The sequence below is a fragment of the Bubalus bubalis genome, chromosome 23 (genome assembly GCF_019923935.1).
Source record: "Bubalus bubalis isolate 160015118507 breed Murrah chromosome 23, NDDB_SH_1, whole genome shotgun sequence".
Classification (NCBI taxonomy): Eukaryota; Metazoa; Chordata; class Mammalia; order Artiodactyla; family Bovidae; genus Bubalus; species Bubalus bubalis.
Genome location: NC_059179.1, coordinates 24,155,433 through 24,182,014, shown reverse-complemented (window position 1 = coordinate 24,182,014; position 26,582 = coordinate 24,155,433). Strand labels below are relative to the sequence as shown.

Genomic DNA, 26,582 nt, shown 5'->3' with positions numbered 1-26,582 from the left:
GACAGCAACCCCCAAGCTTTCCCCACAAATTTCAGTGGCTTTTGAAAATGACGTCATCTGTGAAGAAGTCTCGGTAAAGAAGGCACTTAAAGAACTTTCTCACCCTTGCTAAGGTTCCTTGGAGGCATCTTTTTTTTTCCCTACCAGCAAATGTGGGGCTAGCTTTCCCTTTCTCATCCAGAATGATGTGATTAGGTTCAAGTCTTCGACTTCCATTAAGTACACAAAGCACCCTGGAGATCTTCCCCCAGGAAAATACATACCCCCATGTGTAACAGTTAAGCTGAAAGTGAAGGGTAGTCTAGACACCTCCAGAAGGCAGGACACGGAGAAGGCATGTTGCCTGCTCCTCCTCCCTCGCCCCAGATACGTACCATGCCAGGTTTCAGGGTCTCAGCACTCAGCACTCTGTTGACATGTTTGGGGTTCAGAGATAGCATGACATTCTTTTTGCCCCCCTTTGTGGTATCCAGACTGCTCACCACACATCTCACCAGCATTCCAGGTGAGAAGAGCTCAGGCAAGCTGACCAGGTCCTGCATAATACAAGTGAGAAAAATCTGATACGTACCTTTCCCCTAAACTGAGAATTCACTGCCCGACCCTGATTCTGTGGTTTCTCATCCTGATTCCCAGAGCCCAAAAGGTGGATAACGAGAGTAACTGCTCACCCACAAAGGCATTGGTTTGTGGCCATGTCAGTCTTAGATTACAGGTAAGGTCTCCAAACATCTCCACACAACAAGCAGATGTAAAATGACTTGTCAAAATAATCTTCTACAATTACTGGACTTCCTCATTTACTTCCTCATCTTCCACTTACTCCTCAACTTTCTGCAATCTGCATTCCACGCCCTCACTCCATACTTGATCTCCCAACAAAATCTCCAATGACCTCCACGTGGCTAGATCCAACAGCCCACTTTGCAGTCCTTCTCTCACATGGCCTTAACGAGGCATTTTTACTCTGGTGCTGCTTCCTTCCTGAAACATTTCCTCCTTCTGGCTTCTGACCTTTCCTTCATTGGTTTTTTCCCTCTACCTCTCTGGTCCCACCTTCTTCTAACAGCAACTCTCCTTTTCTTCAGCAACTAAAATACAGTGCTGACTCCTGGTTCAGTCTTTCAGTCTCTTCTCCCTCTGTGTGCTCCCTATAAGCAACTTCTTCCTCCTCCACAGCTTCAACCACCACCTACCTACACAGAGAAATCTCCCTGAGCTCCAGAATCACCTATTTACTGGTCGTCTCAATTGTACCTCAAACTCAACACAACCAAAAATCAAATCATGATCATCTCTCCCAATCCCGGTACCCTTTCAGGGCTTCTTATCTCAAGATGGCCTGGCCAACGGTTAACCATGCTCAACAGAAACCTAGGACTCATTTCTGACATGTCTCTTGGCCTTGCCACCCATATAGAATCCATCACTAGGCACTGACTTTACCTCCTCAGCCCTCAGTAAATCCATCAGTCTCAAAGCCTGGACTATAACAGCAGCCTCTGAACTAGTCCCTAAGCAACTACTCATGCTGCTTTGATTCATTCTGTCTTCTGTCTACATATCACCCACCTCAATAAGAGCATTTCAAGGGCTTCCAATTGATTCCAGAAAAACCAATCCTTAACATGGTCTGGTCTCCACCCAGCCCTCTAGCCCTATCTCACACTACTCTCCCTGCTCTCTGTTCTAGTCACACCAGCCGTCTTCTGCTACAAACCGGGCTCCTTCTGCCTGAACTCCCTTCCTTCCTTCTCCAGCCTACCGTCATCCTTCACATTCAGCTCAGGTATCCCTTCCTCAGGCAAGTCTTCTAGGTTCCCTGGCCTAAGTGAAAGTCCCCTTATTTAAAAAATTAAAGAAACTTAAAAATAAATTCTCTAGATAAACTCTCCTGGTATCTTGTACCTTCCTTCTTAGCACTTAGCAAAGCTGTCATCTTACATCTTACTCCAGTTACAGATTTCATCCAGGTTTCCCTTACCTGCAGGGGTTCTTCTTGCGCCACCTGCTCATTCAGCTTTTCAGTGTAAGCATCACAGATTTCAGTCACTTGCACACACCCTTGGAGGCCGTTGGGGAGACTAATCACCAGTTCCAGTTCATTTACCTCTTTCACACAACCCAAAATCCGCATCCCCTCACACAAGGACTAGAAGAGAAAGAGTGAATTATGTACAACAGGGAAGAGAACAATGAATAGGGAGGTAGGGAGGTGGGGAGGTGGGGTGGGGGTGGGGGAATCTGGCTTCTAGTCCTAACTCTAACATTAAAAAAAGCTACAAGAGAGACATACGTGTATATATTATATACTCGTCATATTTCTGACTGAGCACCATGAAAGGCTGAAATGATACCACTGTGTTTACAGCATGAGGGTGTTGGAGGGCACTCTCACCTTTTCCTTTATTCCAAGCAACCCAAACTCAAATGCCTGGGAGGTAACACAATGCAGAACACAGGCCAGGGGAGACTATGGCAGTCCGGCATGTGTGTGCCAGGTCTAAAGGGCACAAACACTATTCAGCAATGTATGGCTACAAATACGAGGGAGTGCATACTTGTATTATCAGCACTCTCAAGGTTCTCTAAGAAGCCAGAAATCACATTCTTAATGTAAAATATTTAAGTTTTCTAATGTTGGCACGAACTTTTTTTTAAGTAGCACACAGGACGAACAAAATACTTCTGCAGGCTGGAAGTATCCTTCCCTTCACTATCTACATCCGTGTGTATCTTTCCCTTCACTATCATTTGGCTTTTTCTTTTTTATAACTAAAGTATCAGAGTTACCTAAAAATTTAAGGGACATAAAAAGACTGCTTCACCTCTCTGAGATAAGTTTCCACATCTGTGAAATGAAAGGGTAGAATAAGAATGACTGTTAAGGGTATTGCCAATCCTAACCTATGAATTTACTAAAACACAAGTTCCATGAGAGCATCAGCAGGATGAGGGACTTGGCCGCTAAAAAGAAAAACAACACATGATCCATGATCACAGGCACTGACAAAACTGGAACAGAGACATAAGATATATATACATGTATATATACGAAAAGAAAGAAGGGAAAAAGGGAAGAGGAAAGGAAGAACACATCAAGTTTGTTCAAAACCAAACGCTGACAAACCTCCACATTAAGGATTTCAAACTTCTCTCTGACAAATTTGCTGCTTTGTCTGGTTTCAACTTTCAACTTTTTTGTTTTTGCTGGCCCTTTCTGGATCTTTTTCCTTTTGGTAGATTCCTCTTCAGTAGAAATCTAAAGCGGGGGAGGGAGGAGGAGAAGATTCAAAAAAATAAAAAGCAGTTTATCCAGGCCTTTCCCTTCAATATCAGTTCATCTGTCACCCTGTCTTGTCACCCTTCTACTCCACCCCACTCCCAACTGTTCTTTAATTCCTGCCTCGTGGCCAGTCTCCCATTCTGACACCAATTCTCCCTGTGACGAAAATCTGAGCTCTATTCTAAAAGACTCTTCCCTTCTGTGTTCTTCCTCCCTTGACAGGGATGGACACGGGGGTTCCCCATTGGGAGAAGCAATTTGGAACAGTGTGCATGAAAATAAAAAAGGTGGAGTCACAAAGATCTCCACCATAACAAGCTGTGTGGTTTCAGCTAAATTACATAATCTTTCTGGGCTTCAGTTTCCCACCATGGAATGGTGATCTCTGCTTCACAATACAGTTGGAAAGATTACATAAAATAGACCTAATCACACAATTGAATGTTAGTTCTGCTCCCTCCAGCATTTGGAGTACAACCTACATTAGGTGAAGATTTCAAATTCTAATGCAAATCATGATCATTTTACATAGCCTCATTCAAACCTTATTCAAACTGTTTTCTCTCCATCCTTAATCAACATGGTAAGTTCCTGAGAATGAGAAACAGGGAATTCCCTGGCAGTCCAGTGGTTAGGACTCTGCACTTTCACTACCAATGGTGCAGATTCGATTCCTGGTCAGGAAACTAAAATCCCACAGGCCTCCCGGTGTGGCCAAAAACAGAAAGAAGGAACGGCACTGAAAACTTATACAATAAATGCCACTCATGCGTCAAAAGATATAGCCTTGTGGTGGGATGGACTCTCTAACAAGTTAAATGTGTAAAAGTAGACTTCAACAAGAATCCAATCTGGAAAACCACGCATTCTCAGACAAGGCTCATTCTCCATAAGGACACTAGAGAGAAAGTGTTCTGTGAGTCTTCCCAAAAAAGCACCCCACTTACATCAAATAAGTTGTCTTGTTCAACTGATTGCTGGAAAGCTTTCTCTGATTTGTGGGTCTTTCTTGTACCCCCACGGGGGAAGCTTTCTTCCATGGCTGCCATGTTTGAGTGTCCTAAAAACAATGCAAAAAGTTGGTAATATGTACTTCAGTGTCAAGGTTGTGATTGATGGGCAAGAGACAGATCCTTCTAGCACCAGTGTGCTAGACAGCATTCAGGCCTAAGAAATGGATGGTTTGATGCCAGGCAACAGATAATCCGTAATTCATCTTTCCAAAGGTCTTTGCTTCAAAACCACACGTCCACATATTTTTCTCCAGTAAGTTATACTTTCAATGGAGCATCATTAAACAGCTTCAGTTAAGTCACGGATACTCAATTGACTACATAACCCCTTATCCTCAAAGAATGCGCACACTTCTAAGATAAAACAATTCTGCAAATAATCTAAAATACAGATCAGGTTATAAACTATCAACAAGAAGGTAGAAAATAATGAGGCTTCAGCAAAGGAGGAAGGCTTCCTTAAAAAGATGTCTTTGAGCTGCATGTTAAAAGATGAACAGGATTTTGACAGGTGGAACGGGAAAAGCAGAATAAACCTGAGAAAAAGCATGGAGACAGGAAAAGCCAATTATTTTGAGCAGCAATATGTCTGTCAAACTGCTCACAAAGACTTCCCTGGTGGTCTAGTGGTTAAGGATCCTCCTGGCAATGCAGGGGACATCATTTTGATCCCTGGGTCCAGGAAGATTCCACATGCCATGAACAACTAAGCCTATGCATTACAGCTACTGAAGCCACAGCACCCCAGAGCCTGTTCTCCACATCAAGAGGAGCCTTCACAATGAGAAGCCTGTGTACTGCAACCAGAGAAGCCCCTGCTTGCCACAACTAGAGAAAGCCTGCAGAAACAAAGACTCAGTGCAGCCAAATAAATAAATAATACATAATTTTAAAAATATTTAAAACTGCTCACAAGCTACTCATCTTTCTTTGAAGAACTGTTCAACTAGATTACAAGGTGAATAAAGCCTAATAATTGGAATTAAATTTTAAAAGACAGGTTGAGCCCTCTGTGTCAGATCTTTCATTGGGTGTAAGTAAATTAACTTTTACTTGGGCAAGTTAGACCCTTAAGAAAAGGAAAAGACAGAACAGTAACCAAAACAAATATATATTGCAGGCTATAGACTGGACAAGGAGACAGGACTGAAGCTTCGAAGGTAAACCGAGTGCGTGCTAAGCCGCTTTGGTTCTGTCCGACTCTTCACGACCCTACAGACTGTAGCCCGCTATGCTCCTCGGCTCATGGGATTCTCCAGGCAAGAATACTGGAATGGGTTACCATTTCTTCCTTCAGGGGATTCTTCCCAATCCAGGGATCGAACCTGCCTCTCTTATGTTTCCTGCATTGGCAGGCGGGTTCTTTACCGTTAGCGCCACAAGGAGATAGAACTGAAGGAAGGTACACAACGGGTAGGATTCAACTGCAGTACAATAGAGAAATAACGAGAACCAGAACTAGGTTTAAGTGAGAACAGGAGGAGGGGTTGGTTCCGAGAGACACTTGGAAATAGGAATCTAAAAAGGCTTGAGACTGTGGAAGAGGTGAGGACCTAGAGGGAGCCTAGGAAGGAGTTAGAATAAGGAATGAATGTATTTCGTAAAAGAAAAAAAAAAAAAAAAGGACAAAGCAATGCGGTCAAGTTTACTAGGAATTTGATCTTAATCTTACTTCGCAAAAGGGGAAACTGAAACTTCAAAGAGTAAAGCGACCCTGCGATAAAGGGATCTGAGCTACGTCCTAGGAACATAACCTGACATTACAGAGACCACGCCAGCAGAGCCGGCTTCAGAGGTGGAATGCGGTGGCCTAACCACTCACCCGGCACTGCGGGTTCATGGCAGGGATCCAAAGCAGCTAGTCCTGGGACAGACCTGGAAGCCACGAAGTTTCCACCCCTGTCGCTTTTGCCCCCACTCACCAGCCCCAGGACACCAGCACTTCTACTTCAGAGGCCGCGCCACTGTAATCACACACGCGGAGACTGGTACACCCGCAGCCTAACTCTGCTCTTCCGGAAGCGTGGGCGGGCTCAATGCCCTATTTCCGTTACTATACTGGATCCAGTTCAACAGGGAGGGGGAGGAGATGTAGAGACAGGAAACGGAAGGGCGGGGCTTAGATAGGTAGCCAATCGACGCAGAGGGCCGAACCCTTCAGGCCCGTTGAACGCGTGAGGGGGAGGTGGTGTCTTCCGGCGGGATCGAGGGGCAGCAGCGTACGGTGAAGGACACAGGCCGTGGAGTTTGAACCCCTTGAAAGGTGAGTGTGGAGGGGAACATGGATTTAGGTCACGCGCCTCCGCTTTGTGGGGCCGGCCTGGAATCAGACTGTCTCCTGGTCCGGGCACACCGCGAGGCCTTCGCTTTGGTGGGGGCTGGCGGAGAGTGGTGGTGAATAGAAAAGGAGTTAGAGAAAATGAAGGCCGGGCGTGAGGGCTCGGACAGTGACTGGGAAGCCTCGGCGCGAGGCTCCTAAAGGCCCTTAGAATGTATTTTCCAGTAGAGAAAAGGAGGCCCGCAGGGAAGGGAGCCCGCCCCCCCAAGGTCACTCAGTGACGTAATTTTGGATCAGAACTCGGACTTATGACCCCCCCGTCTCGTCGCAGTAACCTCTCTTGCACTGTATGCCCAAAGCAGTTTGTTTCCACCGAGCTATGCTTAGAAAGCTGTCCAGCCAGGTCTCCTTTAGCTGCGCTGCAGCCTTTGTCCGGAGATAGTGAGTGTGGCCTGGCCCCGGGTAAGCGGGTTAGATATCTGTCTGTGTTCGGTCGGCGGGAAGCCCTTTCACTAATAGTAGCTAGAGCAGAGAGCTATAAACTCCTTGTACCAGAGGCAGCTCCTGGCACCTGAGCCGCTGTCTCTTGTGTTTGCCTCTTTTCCCGCGAGATCTCACCATTTCAGGTAGGTGTCCGGTCAGACCGACTAGTAGTACCGAGAAACAGAAAGCAGCGAGGCTGGTGGGAAGTAGTTCGCCGCGCAATTAGAAACAGAAGCGAAGACCCCATGGCTTAGACTTTGCCATAGGCTACAGTTTAACAATTAGTACGGTTTTGTTTAATCTTAGGTATTTTTCATTCATGTCTTTCTAAACCGATGTGTAACTCAAAAGGAAAGCAAGTTTCGGTTTAGTTATTCCACTAAGGACACTTAAGGATTCCTGATCTTTGCCCGAAAGTAACCTGGAGTTTGCTGAGGATACTAAGCGAAGTGCTTACAGGCTTTGCTGCAGTTGTTCAGCGGCAACATCTCCCTTACCCTTCCATCTCAGCGCTTTTCCGATCTGGACTAAATTGCCGATGGTAAACTGTGCCACCCCGTAGTCAGAATTAGGCCTCTGTGGAATATTGCAGACATCAGCCTTCCTTCTGTATTGTATAGAGGGAGATTTAAGGCACCTTAAGATTGTTTCAGTTGAATACCACATTCTTCTGAAAATGTTTGTTAGACACAAGTTAGTGGGAATTAAGCCCTTGTTTTCTGTAGAGTTTTTCCTAGAAACCTGCTTGACACTTAAGAATCCAGAGATCAATTCTCTTTTAATGGAGATTTTCCTACTTGGACTGGACTGGCCAAGGCCTCTAAGGTGACCCAAGGAAGTTTGGAATCCTTCATTGCTGCAAGAACCTTCTTGAAACAGTGTTCACAATTAAGGTCATTTGTCGAAATTTTCATTGCCAATTCTATGCTTGTGAATGCCCCTGAAGGCCTTTGAATGGCAAACTGTAGAGTGCCGGTTTCCATAGCAGCAACTTCCTCACAGGTTTCCCCTGATTCTATTTCATCAAGAGTCGACTGCGTCACTGCCACTGCCTACCAATCTCGACCGGACCTCGACCGGCTCGTCTATATTGCCAATCGACTCGGCGTGGCGTCGGTCGTGGTAGATAGGCGGTCATACAGACGAGTTTTCCAGTGTTGCTCTGGTGACCTTTGATGTCCCTTTATAAAAGAAATACATGCCTTTGTGAAATACATAGGCTCTATAGATGTAATCCCTTTTTCAAGTCTGTTGTATATTCAAGGGTTTTTTTTTTCCCCCTATATAATTACTAATCAGAGTTTGGTTTTCTGTTACTGCAGTGTTTTTCAAACTTTAACATACATCGGAATCACCTAAACGGCACATTAAAACAGATTGCTGGGCCCCTGAGTTTGATTCAAAAGGCCTGAGAATTTGCATTTCCAATGAGTTTCAATGGATGCTGACAGTGTAGGGACCAAACTTTGAGAACCTTTGATGTTCTCTATAATGCCCAGAAATAGGAACTTTTACTATTGCAAGGGGATATCTTTTCATGTCTATATTTAAAGATCTCCATGCATTGTTTCCTCCCATGGGAACCATCATTTATCAGTTGCCTATAAATGCACTTGTAGTTATTTCCATAAACTGTATTTCAGTTGCCATAAATTCCTGAACAAATTGAACCAACTAGATAAAAGGGTCAACTATACTCTGTCATGATTCAGTAGATATTACAGAATTGCATTTTAGGAAGGTTGTATGTACTCCCTCCAGTTTACACTCCCTCCAGGCAGCAGAGAGACTGCTTAATTTCCCACATTCCCATTACTGCTGCTTATTATGATAAATTTATCTTTGCAGTCTGATGGTTAAATATTTGTCTCATTTCATATTTCCTTCACTGATCATGAGGTTGATTATCTGTGTTTCTTCGGCCACCTTTGTATTTTCCCTTCCCTAAGATGATTAAAATGTTTGCCCATGTTTTCTTCAGATATTTTGTTTTCACTTTTTACATTTACATGTTTTCATCTGTTTTTGGTGTAAGGAGTAAGGATTTCGCTTCCCCTCCACCACCAATAGTTAGTATGTATTAATTCCATTTGGTGATAAATAATCCTGTCTCCTCCTTCCCATGGAGGTCCTAAATTATTTATAGGAAAAACTGTAAAAAGTGGTGTTGCAAGGTGAGCCGTTCAGTTAGTTGTTTTGGTTATTACCCCTCTGAATGACTTTGAAAAGTATCACAAGCTCCAGCTTTCAACTAGTCTTAAAACTGATGGAATTCCATGTACAGTGTGCTATGATATATAAATAGAGCCAGGAATGAAAACATCAACCAATTTTGGGTCAGAAGATGGAGTTAGAGACTACTGTGTTCTTTGTGTTATTTGATGTATATTCTGGAATGTTGTGTGATAGCAACCAAAAGTCCTCCTTCCAAATTCTTAGCAATGTTTTTTCCACCATTTTGCTACTGCTTTCTTGGGTGAGACATACATAAAATTTACAATATTTATATGCAATATGTATATGCAATATACCATACTTATGTGACTTTAATTTAAATTTTTTTTTTCAATTTTAAATAGCATCCAAACCAATTTGTTGCCTTCTTTCTTTTTTTAAAAGATTGAAATCATGGCAGGTCCAGAAGCTGACGCCCAGTTCCATTTCACTGGTATCAAAAAATATTTCAACTCTTACACTCTCACAGGGAGAATGAATGTAAGTATTAATGATACCTTTAAGTAGTTATGTTTTAGAATAATATAGATGTGACAACAACTCATTTGCTTTTTCCTTTCTTTTTCAGTGTGTGCTGGCCACATACGGAAGTATTGCTTTGATAGTCTTATACTTCAAGTTAAGGTCTAAAAAAACTCCAGCTGTGAAAGCAACATAAACAGTAAGGAGATAACATTTAAAACTTTATAACTTTGCCATTTTGATTTTAGGGTTCCCCTGCCCCACACTATAAAAGTAATGTCATTGTTCAAAATTTTATTACATTCAGAAAAAGAAAAATATTGCCCATGTCTCCATCACCCTGACAGTTTTTGTTAATATCCCAGTTTAGCTCTTTTATATTCTATTTGTTTGGTTTCCAATGGCTATGATCCATATCTGTAATTTTGCTTTATAACATGTTCTCTATAAATTTGAATGCATGGGTGCTCATGGATATATGATTTATTTTATACAGATCTGTTTCCTACTAGAATTTTTTAAAATATAAATAGTATTACAATGAATGCTTTTGAGCAAGAAGTATTTATTCTCTTAAGTGCCTTCTGAAAGGGCTGTGGGACACCTAGCTTTCTCTCTCCCTCCCCACCCCCCCCATGTTAAATAATGTCAGTTTCTGATGTTTGTTAGTTTGATGAGTAAAAATATTTTTTTTTATGAAGTTGTATATTTTTTCCATTTGAGTACCATTTGTATTTTTAACATTCTCTGTGTATTTATTTAACATTTGGGACTTTCTTTTTGTAAAGATCCTTTCTTTCTTGTATAAGCTCTTTTTGTAATTTTTTTTTGGTAGTAATTATTAACCAGCCTTTTAAATCAGTTGCGAATGCATCTTGCTTTTGAATTTTTATGTAAGCAATTCTGTCATTTCCTTAAATCCCACCTAGACTTCATTTTCTTCTTAGTGCGACCCAACGCCCATTTGCCCTTGCTTGTGTAAGTATTTTGTTGGCAGTAGACGATGTGCAGAAAACCCAAAACCTAGATTTTATCTAATGTAGCTTTCCATGACAGAAAATTTTTTCCTCTGCTCTTAAGACCTTTTCCAGTCCCAAAACTATTGACCGTAGTGGACTGACTGCATAGCCCAAAATGCAGTGATCCATGGTTTTTTCCTGACAGGTAATTTTTTTGCCCAATTTTTCATACTGTGTGCGTGCTTAGTCACTCAGTCGTGTCCGACTCTTTGCAACCCCATAGACCATAGCCCACCAGGCTCCTCTGTTCCTGGGCTTCTCCAGGCAAGGATACTGGAGTGGATTCTTTCCATCTGAGCCACAAGGGAAACCCAGTTTTTCATATTAGGTACCTCCTTACTCTGTTTTTATAATGGGGATACTACCATCCTTCCTCCTTTCTACTATTTAAACTATTACTTTATGGGCGGGGGTGGGGGGGTTGGGCGGGGAATGTTACTGGGTTGGCAAAAAAGTCCATTCAGGTTTTCCCATAAGCCAGAAAACCCTGAACAAACTTTTTGGTCAATTCAGTATCTTATGTACTAGGCTTTTACAACAATGTATATTTTGGATCATACTGAATTATTGACAGCTCTTTTGTTAAAGGTGGGAGTTTTAGATTAAATTGTTGAAAGCTGAGAGACAACTAAATTTGGGGGAGTTAATGACTCCTTTGAGAATCTAATGAATTTGCATTCAATTTCAGGGAGGTTCGTGGATAGTCTTTTACTAATAATTACTAAATGTCTTAAAAGCAGAGTTGAACACATTTGTGTCTAAACTATTTTTGCTTTGTTTATAGGATTCTGAACTGTACATTATCTGTTAAGTTCCCATGCCTGAAGAAGCTAATGTCAACTCATCATGTGATACTCAATTTGTAGAATAAATTATGAACCTGGAAAAGCTGGTTGTCTTTATTTACAAGATATCAAAAATATAAAAACTGTACAAAATGCAACAAAGGCAAAAAACTGGCAGTAACTTGGTCTAAATCTTTTAGTTTTCCAAAGCAAGGCTCAGTACTGGAGGTAAGCAACTGAAATGTCTGACTTCAAGTGTACTAGGTTGTATGCAGCCATTTTAGCTGAAGTAGAACATGGAAGTTAATTTCACCTGGTTTATAGAGTGTTTGGATGCACTCAGTCCAACAGGTATAAATTCAGATGTCAGTGGATGGTTGTACTTCATCTATTTCTCAGAAAGGAATTGTAGTTCATCTTAGCCAGTTAACGTACATTCCACTAATCATGAGCCAAGCAAAAATGTTAGTGGATCATATAACATAGTACTTGAGTGCCATACAGTAACTACATTTTTACAGCAGAAACGTACATGCTCATGGAATTCTTCAGCTAAAATTCAATATGGTATTATATTACTCAATTTGAATCTTGAAGCAGGACGAATTATTGAAATCAATTGATTTTTTTAACATAATAAATTAAAATAGCATTTGAACAGAAAATGCATAGTTTCCACACAATCCAAAGCACCATGAATGTCCCCTCCACAAACATAATACCTCTTATTCAACTAACGGAAATTAGTTAAATGTGGTTGCTATAGAAACATGGAACTGTCCTGTACAGATTTTCTAAGCAGCATACTTCCAGATCCATACAAAACATTCTTTGTAGCTTAAATAGTAATCACTGAGGTATTTGCTTTTAGTCTCCCTTTTTCAAACAGTAGTTTCCAAAGGTCTTTTAATACCAATGGTTTATTGAGGACTGTAAGCTCCTGCAGCTAAAACCAAGTTTCTTCGAGTAAAATGGAGGTGTACAACTGGTGTTGATTTGGTCATATATGTTCCCAACAATAACTCCTGTGAATTCTCGGGTAAATTTATATGCCCCGTGGCTGTAGTAAAGTCATCAGTCTCTACATCTTCAAATGCTTTGACAGCATCCCATAACCGTACTGTATTATCCATTGAACCTAAGCGGAAATCAAAAGGAAACTATTTAGTAGAATCTGCCATATTTAAATTTCTGACATGTCAAGTATGCTTTATGTATTTATATTTCTGGTAAAAGAAATCTGAACTTCACAACTCTATTCCCTCAAGAATTTGGGGGAATAAGTAGCTTAACCTGAGAAGTCAATATACATGTAGGTAACAATCCTGAATCATGCTAAAAGAAGCAAAATCCAAAATCGGACTTAATTTTGCAATTGTCAACATTCACTGCTTCCTTTAAATATACAATTGACTCTTGACCACAAAGCCAGTTCTAGTCATTTACCTGATGCCAAAATTTCACCATCTCTACTAAATCTAAGTGAACAGACTGTATCAGTGTGTCCTTTTAATTCTCCAACCATCAAACCATGTCCAATATCCCAAAGCAGTACTCTGCCATCTGTTGCTCCTGTAGCCAGGAATCTCCCATTGGGAGAAAATGTCAAGGAATGAATTGGTCCCTAAAAAAAAGTACATGGCAAGAATCAAAAGTAAGGTTAAAAATACCTAAGAAAATGAGACAAAAGAACTATAGCAAAGTTGAGGGGTATGGACAGTATCTTTAAAATGTATGTCACTAGTTAATTTTTAAGCTTTTTAATCTCAAAGAACCTTGTGTGCTGGAATAATGAAAGTTAAAATACCTTGTGTCCAGTGAATATCCTTACACAGTTCCCATTCAGGACATCCCAGAGCCGCACAGTTCTGTCTGCAGAGCCCGTAGCAACATAATTAGAATTTGGATGGAATCTGGTACAATTCACATCAGCAAGATGGCCAGCAAATATCCGTAAAGGCTGATAGTGATCTGTAGCCCAGAGCCTTTTTAAAAAATTATTGAGCACACAAGGTAATTAGTAGTTAACTCTGAAATGCCAAGTTCTATCCAAAATACAGAAACCACCATGTGAAATAGCTGTAAGTGGGTCCCCCTCACTAGTTTACCTGAGGGAAAGGAGGATGGAAGGACTTAAGAGACCAAACTTTTTTTTTTTTTTTAAAGCTATGCCATCCAGCTTGCAGGATCTTCATTCCCCAACCAGGGATTTAACTGGTGCCCTAGGCAGTGAAAGCACCAAGTCCTAACCACTGGACTACCAGGAAATTCCCTAAACATTCTTAAAACTAAGTTAACATGGTCCAAAAAATTTTTAATTCTATAATCCTTTAGTTCTCTGAATGTACACTCTCCAACTCCTAATCTAACTCCTAGAGTATTTTTCCCTAGTTTTGGCTACCACGTGGTGGTTTACTTAGCAAGTTGTGTCTGACTCTGCAGCCCCATAGACTGAAGCCACCAGGCTATTCTGCATGGGATTTCCCAAGCAAGAATACTGGAGTGGGTTGCCACTTCCTTCTCCAAGGGATCTTCCCAACCCAGGGATCAAACCTGGGTCTCTGGCATTACAGGCAGATTCTTTACTGATTGAGCCACCAGGGAAGCCCCCAGTGGGGGGGCGACCACAAATAATTTCAAACCCAAGCTACCTCATCCTTAACTTGTAAAGATATGACAGAAAGACAAGAGCTCACAGTGGCTGCAAAAGACAAGGTTTAGCATCCACTTGGGGAAGGGGAGGGCATGGACTCTTGGTGTAGACATGATTGCAGACAGAAATACTTCTGTCCCAAATTAGTTTTCAGATGACCTACAAATGCTGACATTCTCAAAAAGCTGATAATAACAGAAGTGAAAATAAGTTTGGCTGGAGTTTGTAATTCCCAACAAGAAACCATTCTGTTTGTTGAATAGGCCCAGTCCTAAGCTCATAATGTTCTTACCGAGCTACTCTGTCATGGCCCCCTGATACAAAATAATATCCGTATGGAGAAAACTGTGTGTCCCACACTGGATAGTTGTGTCCTTTATATCCCACCAAGCAAGTAAATGTTTGAAGACTCCACAATCTAACAGTTCCATCCTCTGAAGAGGACAGCAGGTAGTTCCTGAGAAAAGAGAAGGTAATATATTTGATTCCTAGAATAACTTAGGTACCTGTCCAGTTTCTCTGTACATTTGTATATGTTAAATATAGGTAACTGACTACTACATCTCAGTTTTAATTTATGCCTGAAATTCAGAGTAGATAACAAGAGTTGAAAGTACTAACGTTAGCCATGACACTACATCTACTGAGCACCTACTGAATAAGCTTAGGTTTTTTAAAACAGTATCTATTAAGAAAAGCACAGTTCTTTGGAAAGCGAAACAAAAAACCAAGAGGTAATGACAAAAAGTATGGTCAAATGAGGTCATGTGAAAAAGGCTTCCAAGAAATATGTCACTTAAAATCAGTAATTTTTTATTTTAAAATGGAGTTGCTATTTTCATACCCTATACAAAGCTGGGTAAAAAGCCTTCAAAAGTAAACTACTCAGAAAGTACTATGGTTTTCAGTGAAATGAGAAGTTTCCCTCAAGTATAAATGTACCATCTGACTAAACCCTATAAAAACCAAAAATCTAAATTCTCAAAGTTTCATAAAGATGAAAATCTTTATGAAAGATTTTGGACTGAAAGCAATAAGATATAGATGGTATTACAAAAAAACAAAAAAATACCCTCCCCACATTGCTGTAGAATGTTAAGAGATCATGAAAATTAGACAAACATTCTTGTGGGTTTCTAATTCCCTTATCAGTATTAGTTCTTTTGATTATACAAAGATAAATCTTCAGTCAATAGGCAATATGCCTTTAATAGCAGGAATCTGTTGTGAATTTGGAGATGACAGAAGACAGCTGCTGCTGCTGCTAAGTCGCTTCAGTCGTGTCCGACTCTGTGCGACCCCATAGACGGCGGCCCACCAGGCTCCCCCGTCCCTGGGATTCTCCAGGCAAGAACACTGGAGTGGGTTGCCATTTCCTTCTCCAATGGATGAAAGTGAAAAGTGAGAGTGAAGTCGCTCAGTCATGTCCGACTCTTAGTGACCCCATGGACTGCAGCCTACCAGGCTTCTCTGTCCATGGGATTTTTCCAGGCAAGAGTAATGGCGTGGGGTGCCATTGCCTTCTCTGCAGAAGACAGCAGTAGCCACCAAACACGTAGCAGGAACCCAAAGAACCAATTCAACCCCTACTGGAGTTACATAAAACTAAAGCTAATTTTTATAACCAGCAAACCCTGAAGTTATGCATCCTAATTTTGTAAATTTAGCTACTATACACCAATACCCCAAGATGAATTAGCAGAGGGCAAAATCCTAAAAGATAATGAATGATAGGCAACCATGGGATTTTTCTAAAAGTATTTTCCCCAACATTTGCATATTATTTCCAGTAGTTAACTTTCACATAACATATATATATATATATATATTTCATATGCCTTTCATTTAATCTCAATGTAATACAGCAGTATTTAATTCTTATAGTTTGCATTTTACCTATCTGGACTGAAGCTGGCTCCATAGACGGGACCACTGTGACCATACAAGATCTTCAACTCACTTGCTGTTTTCTCATCCATTATTCTTTCTAAGACATCATCAGATTCTTTATCTATCAGGCTAAGATCTAAAATGATCCAGAAATATTACTTTTTAAAAATATATTTATTAAAACAATTTAAGGCAATTATTTAATATATCAGAGTTTAGAAGAACTAACATTTGAACTGTTCTTCCTACTTACCAATCACTATGCTAATGCCTTTAAATTAGGTGCCATCATTTCAGGGTATAAGAGAAGAAAGTGAGGTTCAGAACAGTTATTAACATGCCAAAGTGCACACAGCTACTTAGTCTTGGAACTAGGACTGAAACTCAATTTATCCACTATATCACAATGTTTCACAAAATAAAACTATAGAAATATTAAAATAAATTATTGAGAATGTGTTATCTTGTTTAAACAATACAACCAGCAAAAAACTTTAAAATGTAACCCTGATCTTAGTTCATTTTAGCCATTTTTATGGCTAAAACAGAAAAGTACTCTCCCAGTATTTGAAGACTTTTTTTTTAATCTACAATCAACCAATCATAAAATGTTAGATTTTTAACTTCAGGGAGTCTTCTAGCCTAATGCCCTCATTCTACAGATGAGAAAACTGAGGACCAAGGAAATTAAATCAGGCTAGCACCCCAGTCTCCTGTTTGCCACTCCAATACACTTTTCACTACTGGGAATGTTGTTAACAATTTGACTTAAAAGTAAAATCAAGTGAAATTCTGCTAAGATCACAATGTCCTGGTATGTTCCATAGAATAAAGATTGGTGTAAACTAATGATGAGTTTGTATCCTGACAGGTCATCTCAGTTACCTGCTGCTTGTTTGACACTACGAAGCTTTTTGGGTGTCACAGACCACACTCTGACAGTTGAATCTGCAAAACCTCCAGCGATCAAACTAGAATCATCAGTGACATCCACTGCAGTGAGGCCCTGCCAATTAAAAAATACATACTAAACAATACTATTTTAGGGGAAAAAAATTATAATCACATCTGAGAGAACACATAATGACAGCTGCTATTTTTCTTCATATAAAAGATCATTTGAGATTTCATTCTCTTTTGAAATTCACTGTTCAAATACACTTATATTGAGAACATGTCATAATTTACTTTTTGCCCTCCAAATTTGGAATGCATATATAGATCAAGTGCTTTTTTTTATTTTATTTTTTAATTGGAGGAAAATTACAATGTTGTGTTAGTTTCTGCCGTACAATGTAAATCAGCCATAATTATAGTACAAAGTATATGTAATTATTTTTGTACTTTACTAAATATATCCTCAGCAGTCTATTATAAAAAGTCTATAAGGATATACAGAATTCTTAATAAAAAATTTAAGTAAATACTTAAGTTCAGAGAGATGACCCACATAGCTTCCTCCTTTTCCAAAGGTTAGCAGAATTCTGATCAGTGAAACAAAGGATATATACAAACAAGATTCTGGTACCAACAAGTTGCTAAAGGTCTTTTAAACATTTTCTTCTATCTATTCTGAGCAATGCCCAATTCTCCTTTTCTAACTGCTATCTTGAAGCCATATTTATATCAAGAGTGTAAATAAGAAAACTCCATTTTAGTTAAGACATCTAAGCTACTTTTAATGGTTAATCACCATTTTCCACGACTCTCCCAATTTTCCCCCAGAAACTACCCAATTATTTTACCAACCTGGTAAGCATTGAGGAATGTATAGAAACAAATGGAAGGTAAACAATCTGGCCCCAAGCGTACTCGTTTTGTGGTTTCTTTCATATTCATTATCTTATCCAATTTATCTGAATCTTTCAACTCAGGAAGAGGGATTCTGTGAAAGAAAAACAAACTGGAAATTACTCTGAATATTAAAAAACTGGAACCATCTATAACATTGTCTTACACTTCCACACATGTTCCTGAAGTTTTTTCCCTCACCTGTTTTGAGGTGGAGCATTGGGATCTTGTTTTTTACTTTTGGATCCAATACTATCTTTTTTAGGCTTCTTTTTTTTAGGTTTTCCTTCTTCATTTTCTCCTTCTTCATCCTCATCATCCAAAGGCACCTCAATTTCTGGCTCTTTTAATAAGCCAAAAAATACCTACAAGTCAAGAGAGTCAATTTTTTAAAATTACTTTTTTGTTTATTGATACATCTTTTTAATATCTTGATAGGAATCACAATTATAATAGGGTCGCTTATATCCTGAAACCGATTCTGTACTTGTCTACCCAATAGACAGTCTCTCCTTCTCCCTTACTGACAGAACCCTGATTTTGTTGGAGCAGCAGCATGCTCAGTTAAAATCATTTGTTCCCAGGCTCCCTTGCAGCTGAGAATGGCCATATCATATCATTCTTGCCAATAAACCTATACACAAACATACTGGGTGGTGTTTTAGAAATACTGTTTTCCTCATAAGAAGGGAGACTCAGCAGGTATACCCTCCCCCTTCCGCCTTCCTGGAATACAGCTGCAAAGTCGGAGCTGCAATAGCCACCTATGAACACAATGAAGAAAGCCACATTCTGAAGGTGGCACAGCAAAAAGTAAAAGGAGCCAGAGTCCTTGATGGCATTGTGGAGTTCTCACACCAGCCTAGGAGGGCCTTCCTCTTTAATTCATTTTATGTGAAGGAAAAAAGCCTTTCGTGTTTCAGCCAGTGTAATCAGGGTTCTGTTAAATGCAACCATTCTCAAATCCTCACTAATATACATATCATCCTTAGAACATGAAACTTAGTATAAAAAGTAAAATTATCCCCAAACTAGCTGTAAGAAAAAGGTGTAAATTATGTAGATGGAAATGCAACAAGTTTTCATAATCTGCATTACATAGTTCTTATTCCCATACCTTTGATTTGTTTGCCTCTCGTTTAGCCTCTCCTGCCAAACTTCCCACCATCGCATCTATCTGTTGCTTACTACGCGGCATCCCATCAAAGATGTCAATGTAGAGGTGCTCCTGAACTATGTTCCATATCTGATTGTTCTGTTTCTCCTGAAGATGCCTCTTCAAGAGTTGGTACGAGTCTCGGGAAATACGCAGAACAAATTTACTTGTTCGAAAATCCAACATGGTCTCATTCCCTTTCATGTGTTCCTTTTTGGTAAGACTAGATAATACTCGTAGGTCATCCTGGTAATAACATTCCTGATCTCCATGGAACCTGTTTCAGTGATTTTAAAAAGGCATTTTTCAATGTAATCATTAAGGGATCTGCCTCTCCCCCATATATTTATAAACATCCCAGAATACTTTCAACGTAGTAGTTTGAATAATCCTGGATTAAGTTGTAGAATCAGAAGTAACACAATTCAAAATGATTACAATTCAGCTCTGAATTCATGCTAAAAATGACCAAGTTAATTCTCTAGTGAAATGCATCATAAACATTTTAAGGGAATTTGAAATAAACACCATAGATGAATGAAAGATAAGATACCCACCACTGGTAGACAGTCACGTTTGAATGCCACCATCGGCAGAGGTTTGAAGATGTTAGAATCTTATGTTCTCTCAAAACCCACTTTTTAAAACTTTTTATTATGGGAAATTTCAAACACATACTAAAGTAGAAACTAATATAATAAACTCAACATACCTATCACTCAGCCTCTCAACAACAATCAATGCATGACATTCTCACAAAACTCATCATTTTTAGTGATTTCTTATATTCTTAATATCAGATATATATATTAAACATCAGTACTTTAATAACATGACTAAAGAACAAGAATATGTTGATATCAAAGAGTAAGCACTCCCATTTACTCACCATTACCAAAGGCAATTATATAAAGCTTTCAGCTTTGGTGCCAATTGCTAAATTTAAATGTACTTTTGTTTCTACAAATCTTAATTATTCTAATAATATAAAATGTAAAAATCATATAGTAACATTCACAAAGAGCAGCAAACAATGCAAAAACATTTAGAAAACAAATGATTAAAGATATTAGGACTTTAGCTCTGACACATAGCCAATAGATCCCTAATCTGTTACCTGTGTTAGCCTAGCATGACTCAAGATATGAATCAAGAGTTTCTAGGATGTGAATGAGTCGGACACAACTGAGCGACTGAACTGAACTGAAGATGTGAATGAAATTAGAAATCTCAGCCTCTTAATTTTTGTATCAGTCTCTGCCGATAACCTCATCTGAGCATGGGGTCCTGGCACAGGCTGAGATTGTTCATGACAAGGACACACAGAGTCAGTCCCTATGATATCCCAGCTTCCTAGGTGAGGAGACGGCTACACCATGAGACTGGAAGAGGAAGAGGCTTTTTGAGGACAGTTCATGCATGCCTGCCAAGTCGCTTCAGTCATGTCCAACTCTCTGCAACGCTACCCGCCAGGCTCCTCTGTTCACGGGACTCTCCAGGCAAGAATACTGGAGTGGGTTGCCATGCCTTCCTCCAGGGGATCTTCCCTACCCAGGGATTGAACCAGCATCTCATATCTGCTGCACTGGCAAGATGGGTTCTTTAACAGTAGCGCCACCTGGGAAGCCCTTTTGATGACAGCACTGTAAGAAAAATCAGCTTAGAAATTCTGTCATCATCAGCCTTAATATTTTCTTTCAAAAACACGGAGCTACACAATGTCATGTGACAGCCTGGATGGGAGGGGAGTTTGGATACATGTATACATATGACTGAGTCCCTTCACTGCTCACCTGAAACTATCACAACATTGTTTGCTAATTACACCCCAATACAAAATAAAAAGTTAAAAAAACAAAACACTGAGCTATCAAACATTTGCTCTATATACCTTCTATTAGGCAGTGTAGAATAATGAATGGACATACTGGCACAGAAGCCAGGAATCCTGGGTTCTATCATCCCTCTATTACCACTACCTGTGTTACCTGACAAGCCCTAGCAGCAGGGTCTCTACTGCTTGAAATAAAGAGCTCTCATTCAAACTGTTAAGCATACCTCCATCTTAAACACTCCTTTTCTCTGGCTTCCATAACTCAGCTCTCTCCTGGTTTTCTTTCTGCTTCTCTGGCCTCTCATCTCTCCTCTACCTGGTAGTCTCTTCTACTCTTTTTATTAATTTTCTCCTCCAAATGTTGGAGTTCCCTGAGGTGCAGGTCTAGCCCTCCCATTGACTTATTTCTATTTCATACTCCTTCCTAGACAATCTTGGATTCCATGGTGGCACAGACAGTAAAGAATCTACAATGTGGGAGACCCAGGTTTGATCCCTGGGTCAGAAAGATCCCCTGGAAAAGGAAATGGCAACCCACTCCAGTACTCTTGCCTGGGAAATCCCATAGACAGAGGAGCCTGGCAGGCTACAGCCCATGGGGTTGCAAAGAGTTGGACATGACTGTGCAACTAACACTTTCAAATAATCTCATCCCTATCCATCAATATTGCACACGACTCCAATTTATGGCTCTAGCCCCTACCTCTCTTCTAAGCCCAGACACTTATATATCCTCCATCTATCAACCTGACATCCCTTAAATGAGTCAAAGCCATAAACAAATCTGAACTCGATTATTCTACAATCTGACAAACCCTGCCCTCTTCCAGGGTTTTCTAAGTGAAGAGCATCCCTATCCAGCTAAGGGAGACAGATACCCAGGGATTATCAATTACACTTTTATCTCCCTTACACCTGTATCTAATCCTTCACCAAGTGTTTCACAAATATGTCTACTGCCCTTCACCAACACTATCACCCCCAGTCCAGTGTTTCTCAACATGGGTGCTACTAGTATTTGGGGCAGAACAATTCTTTGCTAAGTGTGACTACCTGCACATATTGGAACTTTTGGTATCCCTAAGACACCTGATCTCCAGTCAAGTCGATACAACAACCAAAAATACCTCCAGTTTCAAACAGCCAGGAAGGAGGAATAATATTACACTCAGTTGAGAATCACACAATAACTTCCAAAATGATCAGTCTAATCACTTCATCCTCCCAATCATCTGTTTCCCCCCGCATAAAGGTCCTTTCAAAACATAAAATCTAATAAAGCACGGTCCTTCCACAACTTCTGTAGCAGAGATGTCTGTCCCCAGATATTCATTTTTTTCTTTCTCCCTTCACAATAAAACACCGGAATACTAGCTGAGCACACTGACATCTAGGTAAAGACCATATTTCCTACCTTCCTTGGCCAATGACTAATGACATAAAAAAGGGAGAAATACTTGCAACTTCCAGGAAGGGTGTGTGCCTTCCCTGCTGACTTGAACACTGATCTGATTTCTTAGAGCTGGAGAGTCACCTTGTACCACAGTGGAAACTGCATGACAAGGATGTTAGTGCTACATGATCAAGAGATAATCAAGGACTCCATACCAGTCCTAGAATGCCTTCCATCATGAGAGAGAGAAATAGACTTTTACTATACTCAAGCCTCTACTGTTTGGGGTTCTAGTCACTCTCCATGTAATCTAGTCTTAACACAGCTTCACACTGCTCTTAGTAGTAGCAGCAGTGCGTGCATGCTCAGCCATGTCCAACGCTTTGCACTCCCATGGACTGTAGCACAGCAGGACCTCTGTCCATATGATTTTCCAGGCAAGAATACTGGAGTGGGTTGCCATTTCCTCCTCCAGGAGATCCTCCCGACCCAGGGATTAAACCCATGTCTCCTGTGTCTCCTGCACTGCAGGTAAATTCTTTACTGATCTTAAAATAAAAGCAAAAATAAATTTTTATTTAGGCAGCTATTGTTTTTCAGTGAATCTCAGCCAAATCTAATCCTACCCAATATGACTAACTATTGATCTTAGAGTAAACAAAGACCTTCAACATGGCCTAAGAACCTGCCTGTTCCAGTTACTAACTAACCATCAAGCTTCATGTAGTACCAAACCCTACTCCCCATACTCTGCTCCAGCCACACTAGCCTTCTTTCATCTGGGGGCCTACCATGATCCTTCCTGCCACAGGGCTGTCACACAAGTTTTTCCCTTATCTCTTCCTCTGATTAACTCTTCTCCAATCTTCAGATCCTATCTCAAACATCACCTCTAGGAGCCTTTCCTGACTTCAACAAGATCAAACCCTCTATTTTAAGTTTAGGAGAGGCACCAGGTACCTCTCCTTCATAAAGTATTTTTCGAGTTGCAATCTGACATTTGTGTAGTTACAGATGTGTATATACATTCTGCGTGTGTGTGTGTGTGTGTGTGTGTATATATATAGCTATATATACATATTTTTTATAAATTCACATACTTCTCAAAGAATGATTTTGCTTCATTCTCATGTTGATTGTAGACTAGTTCCAAATACATGTGTACAAATAGGGGATAAAAGAGTTGGGATAGTTCTGCCCGATGGCAGTCCAAGGAACATTCAATGAAGTGTTTCAGTCCGCTATAGTATTCTTCATACATCGTGGGGTCTCCCTGTTGGCTGTAGGCTGACAGCACGGCACTGACATCTGGCTGGTCTTCCACAGATACACTTCCAACTGTTTAAAAAATGAAAAATAACTTCAAGAAAATGACCTGACAAGCACCAAGAGACTAAGACTGTTTTGTTAAGGTCCAGAGGTGAACTGTTTCACAGATGTTTGTCCCTCTCCTCTCAAACACTCTTCCCTGACACAATCACAAAATCTTTTAATGGGATTCAGTTTGGTTCAGTTACCCATCCAACACTGCTTTGGTTTGTCCACATCTTAAAATAAAAATTTTCAAATCAACAGCAAAAAGATTCAGCATTTTTCCTAGAGCTACCCTATTTTAAAACCAAATTTTATAAAATATGGTATGTGCAAATCAAACAATGGTATTACTCTTTTCTCAAGGCTCAATGCAAATGGCACTCACCACCCCCAAGCCATGCCCTGGAGTAACATTCCCAGCTCTCTGAGCTACTTGAGTATTTTATAACTTTTCAGCAACACATCCTATCCCGTGTTAACTTCACGTATGTACATCTATCACTCCCTAAAAATACAACCATGTTACTGGTGGGAAGAACTTGCCTTTTATATTTCCAAAAGATAAATCTATTTTATATGCTTAAAACAACCACCATTTCAAGGCAAAAAGCATGAGTATTTATTTGTAATATTTCAATACCAAACAACGATACATCTGTCAATCAAATGAGGGTTTGTGGGAACATTTTTTAAGTTGTGATTACAGACTGTTATGCTCTTTACTGCACAAATTTTCAGTTTTTTTGGTTACTATGATGGCCACTTTTCCTTTCTACCGGTTTCTGAGTTACAATCTGAAGGTCAAGTTTCTAAAGAGATGAGAGATTATAGCAAAATAATCAACAACATAATTCATCCATCTTATAGTTCATCCCCAAATTCAGATTTTAAAAAGATTCCTCTCAATCACATTTGTACACATTTCTACTTATGGGTTACAGTGCTTCCTATTCATACTTCACTCCTGGCAATGCTGCCAAGATTAGGTCTCATAAACACAGGTTAATTTGGCAAGAGGCTCTACAATGGGTAATTTAATTCAATAAACATTTTTTACTGGCTCAGGATCACCTTTGAAACTTTATGTTGTGTATGGCTTTTACTGCATGGACTTTGTCACAACAGTTGCTGAAGAAATGGGGGAAGGGGGAGCCTCAGGTGTCAGGGATAGGTACTTGGCATAAACTTGTCAGTGCCAGACATTTGACATATGAATCTCACAATAACCCATTTAATAGAAGGAAAAAAACTCTCAAGCTTAGGAAGAGTAAGTCAGCATTACACAAGTAAAAGCAACAGAGACAGCAACTTAAGTCCAATACCTGTTCCTAAATGAATGGTTCTCAAACCTTGCCATAGATCAACATCTCTTGGAAGCATTTTTTTTTAAATCCTTAGAATATTTATTTTTGGCTGCGTTGGATCTTACTAGCGGCTCCGAGGATTTTTCCTTGCCGCACGCGGGCTCAGTAGCTGCAGAGCGCGGGCCTAGTCGCCCTACACTTGAAGGATCTTCGTTTCCTACCACGTTCCCACGTCCCCTGCGTTGGAGGGCAGATTCTTAACTACTGGACCACCAGGGAAGTCCCTGAAGCATTTATTTGAAAATGCAGATTCCCAGACTCCACCTGCACAGGATCTGATTCACTAAGTCTGAAGTGATGCCCAGGAATCTGCATTTCTCTAAAAGATTTAACACCAATGGTATTTAGCCTATATTTTGAGAAAGACTGGCTACACTATGTGCCATCACTCTGTGGCTGTGTGGTCCAAAGCAAATACCTTGGCCTTTCTCGGTCTGGTTTCTCATCTCTAAAATAGAAGTACTGTCTACCTCACAGTGGAACTCTGAAAATTAAGTTAAACAACATAAAATATTTATAGTAAAAGTACGCTAGTACAAATAATGTTGCTGCATCCCTGCCCAAAGCTCAAGAGCCCAAACAAGAAGAACCAAAAGCCTGAAAGTTCCCGCCTCTCCGCGCCCACCGTCCCCATACATCCTTCGGCTCAATAGCTCTCCACAGCCTCTCGCTGGAACTGACAGCTCGGAAGAGGGTTTGACTGCGCAGCCGGCGCACTAGGGAAAGGGGCGGGCATGTGGCCCTAGAGGCGGGCCCAGGAAATTCAAAACAAGCCCGCAGAGGTGCAGGCCTGCCAGCCTCTGCCTTCCCGGCTCATTCCCCGCCGTGCCGGTCCTGCCTACCAGGGACCCAGAGGCTCACCTTTACCCGGAGCCACAGATCCTGTCGCTAAGCCCGAGACGGCGGCGGACCCCGAAGCGCCGCTGACCGGAGGATCCGGGGCCGAAGGGCCGGGCGCCGAGGCGGTGACCCGGCTAAGAAGCGCGCTAGCCGTCTCAGCGCCGGCGCTGTCTGCCTCTCCCGGGGCTCCGGAGCCCGCCACTGCCTCCTCCAGCAGCCGGGCCTCACGGCGCAGCGCTTCTTCGGCCTCGCGGAGGTTGCTCTGACGTAAAAACTGCAGCACGGCGAGCAGAGTCTGTCGGTCGTGGGGAGCGCTGGCCTCCGGAGCAGCGGCGGGGACCGGGGCCGCCCCCGCCGGTGCAACGGCGGAGACAGCCACCGAGGGTTTGGGGGTCCCACCATCCCCGCCGGCCGACGACGCCGCCGCAACGTTCCCGCCGCCGCCGTTGGGGCCGCTGTTGGTTGTGCCGCCGCCACCCTCGCCAGCGCCGTCTCCCGCCTGCGGAGGTAGCAGCGTCGGCGGTCCCTCAGGCTCTAACTTCACCGCCACCTCCGTCTGCTCCTCTGCCAGCGCCGCCATCTTGCGGCTGAGCCACCTCTCGCCGTCAAGCGTGATTGCGTTTTCGCCACATGGAGGGCGGGGAAGAGCATTTTACGACATCTCTGGGGGCAATTTACGGCAGTAGGAGGGGCGATAAAGAAAGAAAAAGGAATCGCAGCAAGAGCAACTTTCAAAAGTGAGTGGCAAAAAGGCAGGAAGTGGGACGTGGGGACAGCCTCTTGCAT

At 41.2% G+C, this 26,582-nt stretch overlaps 3 protein-coding genes across 7 annotated transcripts in view; 1 reads left to right on the top strand and 2 right to left on the bottom strand.

Moving 5' to 3' along the window:
* Positions 1-6,369, bottom strand: part of PDCD11 (programmed cell death 11) — a 41,642-nt gene extending 35,273 nt beyond the window's left edge. For 2 of the 3 annotated variants that reach the window (XM_025274153.3, XM_025274154.3), the window contains exons 1-5: positions 6,222-6,369; positions 4,234-4,346; positions 3,131-3,262; positions 1,985-2,152; positions 375-536 (exon numbers count right to left, since the gene is read on the bottom strand). In XM_025274153.3, coding sequence (XP_025129938.3) covers positions 375-536; positions 1,985-2,152; positions 3,131-3,262; positions 4,234-4,335 — 564 coding nt within the window. In that variant the 5' untranslated portion in view covers positions 4,336-4,346; positions 6,222-6,369. Of the gene's footprint in view, positions 1-374; positions 537-1,984; positions 2,153-3,130; positions 3,263-4,233; positions 4,347-6,121 lie in introns of all 3 variants that reach the window. The other variant, XM_044935253.2, reaches the window with a different exon arrangement.
* A 41-nt stretch (positions 6,370-6,410) lies between these two features.
* ATP5MK (ATP synthase membrane subunit k) lies at positions 6,411-11,664 on the top strand. Of its 3 annotated transcripts, none has more exons than XM_045164124.1 (4): positions 6,411-6,562; positions 9,680-9,775; positions 9,864-9,956; positions 10,705-11,664. In XM_045164124.1, exons 2-3 carry the CDS (start codon positions 9,689-9,691, stop codon positions 9,951-9,953), a joined length of 177 nt encoding a protein of 58 aa, XP_045020059.1. In that variant the 5' UTR covers positions 6,411-6,562; positions 9,680-9,688; the 3' UTR covers positions 9,954-9,956; positions 10,705-11,664. The 3 variants fall into 3 exon arrangements, with proteins under 3 accessions (XP_045020059.1, XP_006067817.1, XP_025129940.1); XM_006067755.4 differs by having other exon boundaries at positions 6,414-6,562; positions 11,561-11,664; XM_025274155.2 differs by lacking the exon at positions 6,411-6,562 and adding an exon at positions 7,786-7,953 and having other exon boundaries at positions 11,561-11,664.
* TAF5 (TATA-box binding protein associated factor 5) lies at positions 11,649-26,379 on the bottom strand. The gene is made up of 11 exons (XM_006067754.4): positions 25,818-26,379; positions 23,379-23,616; positions 19,013-19,328; positions 18,097-18,260; positions 17,854-17,989; positions 16,990-17,110; positions 16,111-16,240; positions 14,507-14,671; positions 13,369-13,546; positions 13,008-13,185; positions 11,649-12,699 (listed from the first exon to the last, which is right to left on the bottom strand). The coding sequence occupies exons 1-11, from the start codon at positions 26,374-26,376 to the stop codon at positions 12,482-12,484; spliced, it is 2,403 nt and encodes an 800-aa protein (XP_006067816.1). The 5' UTR covers positions 26,377-26,379; the 3' UTR covers positions 11,649-12,481.
* Positions 26,380-26,582: the final 203 nt, after the last annotated feature.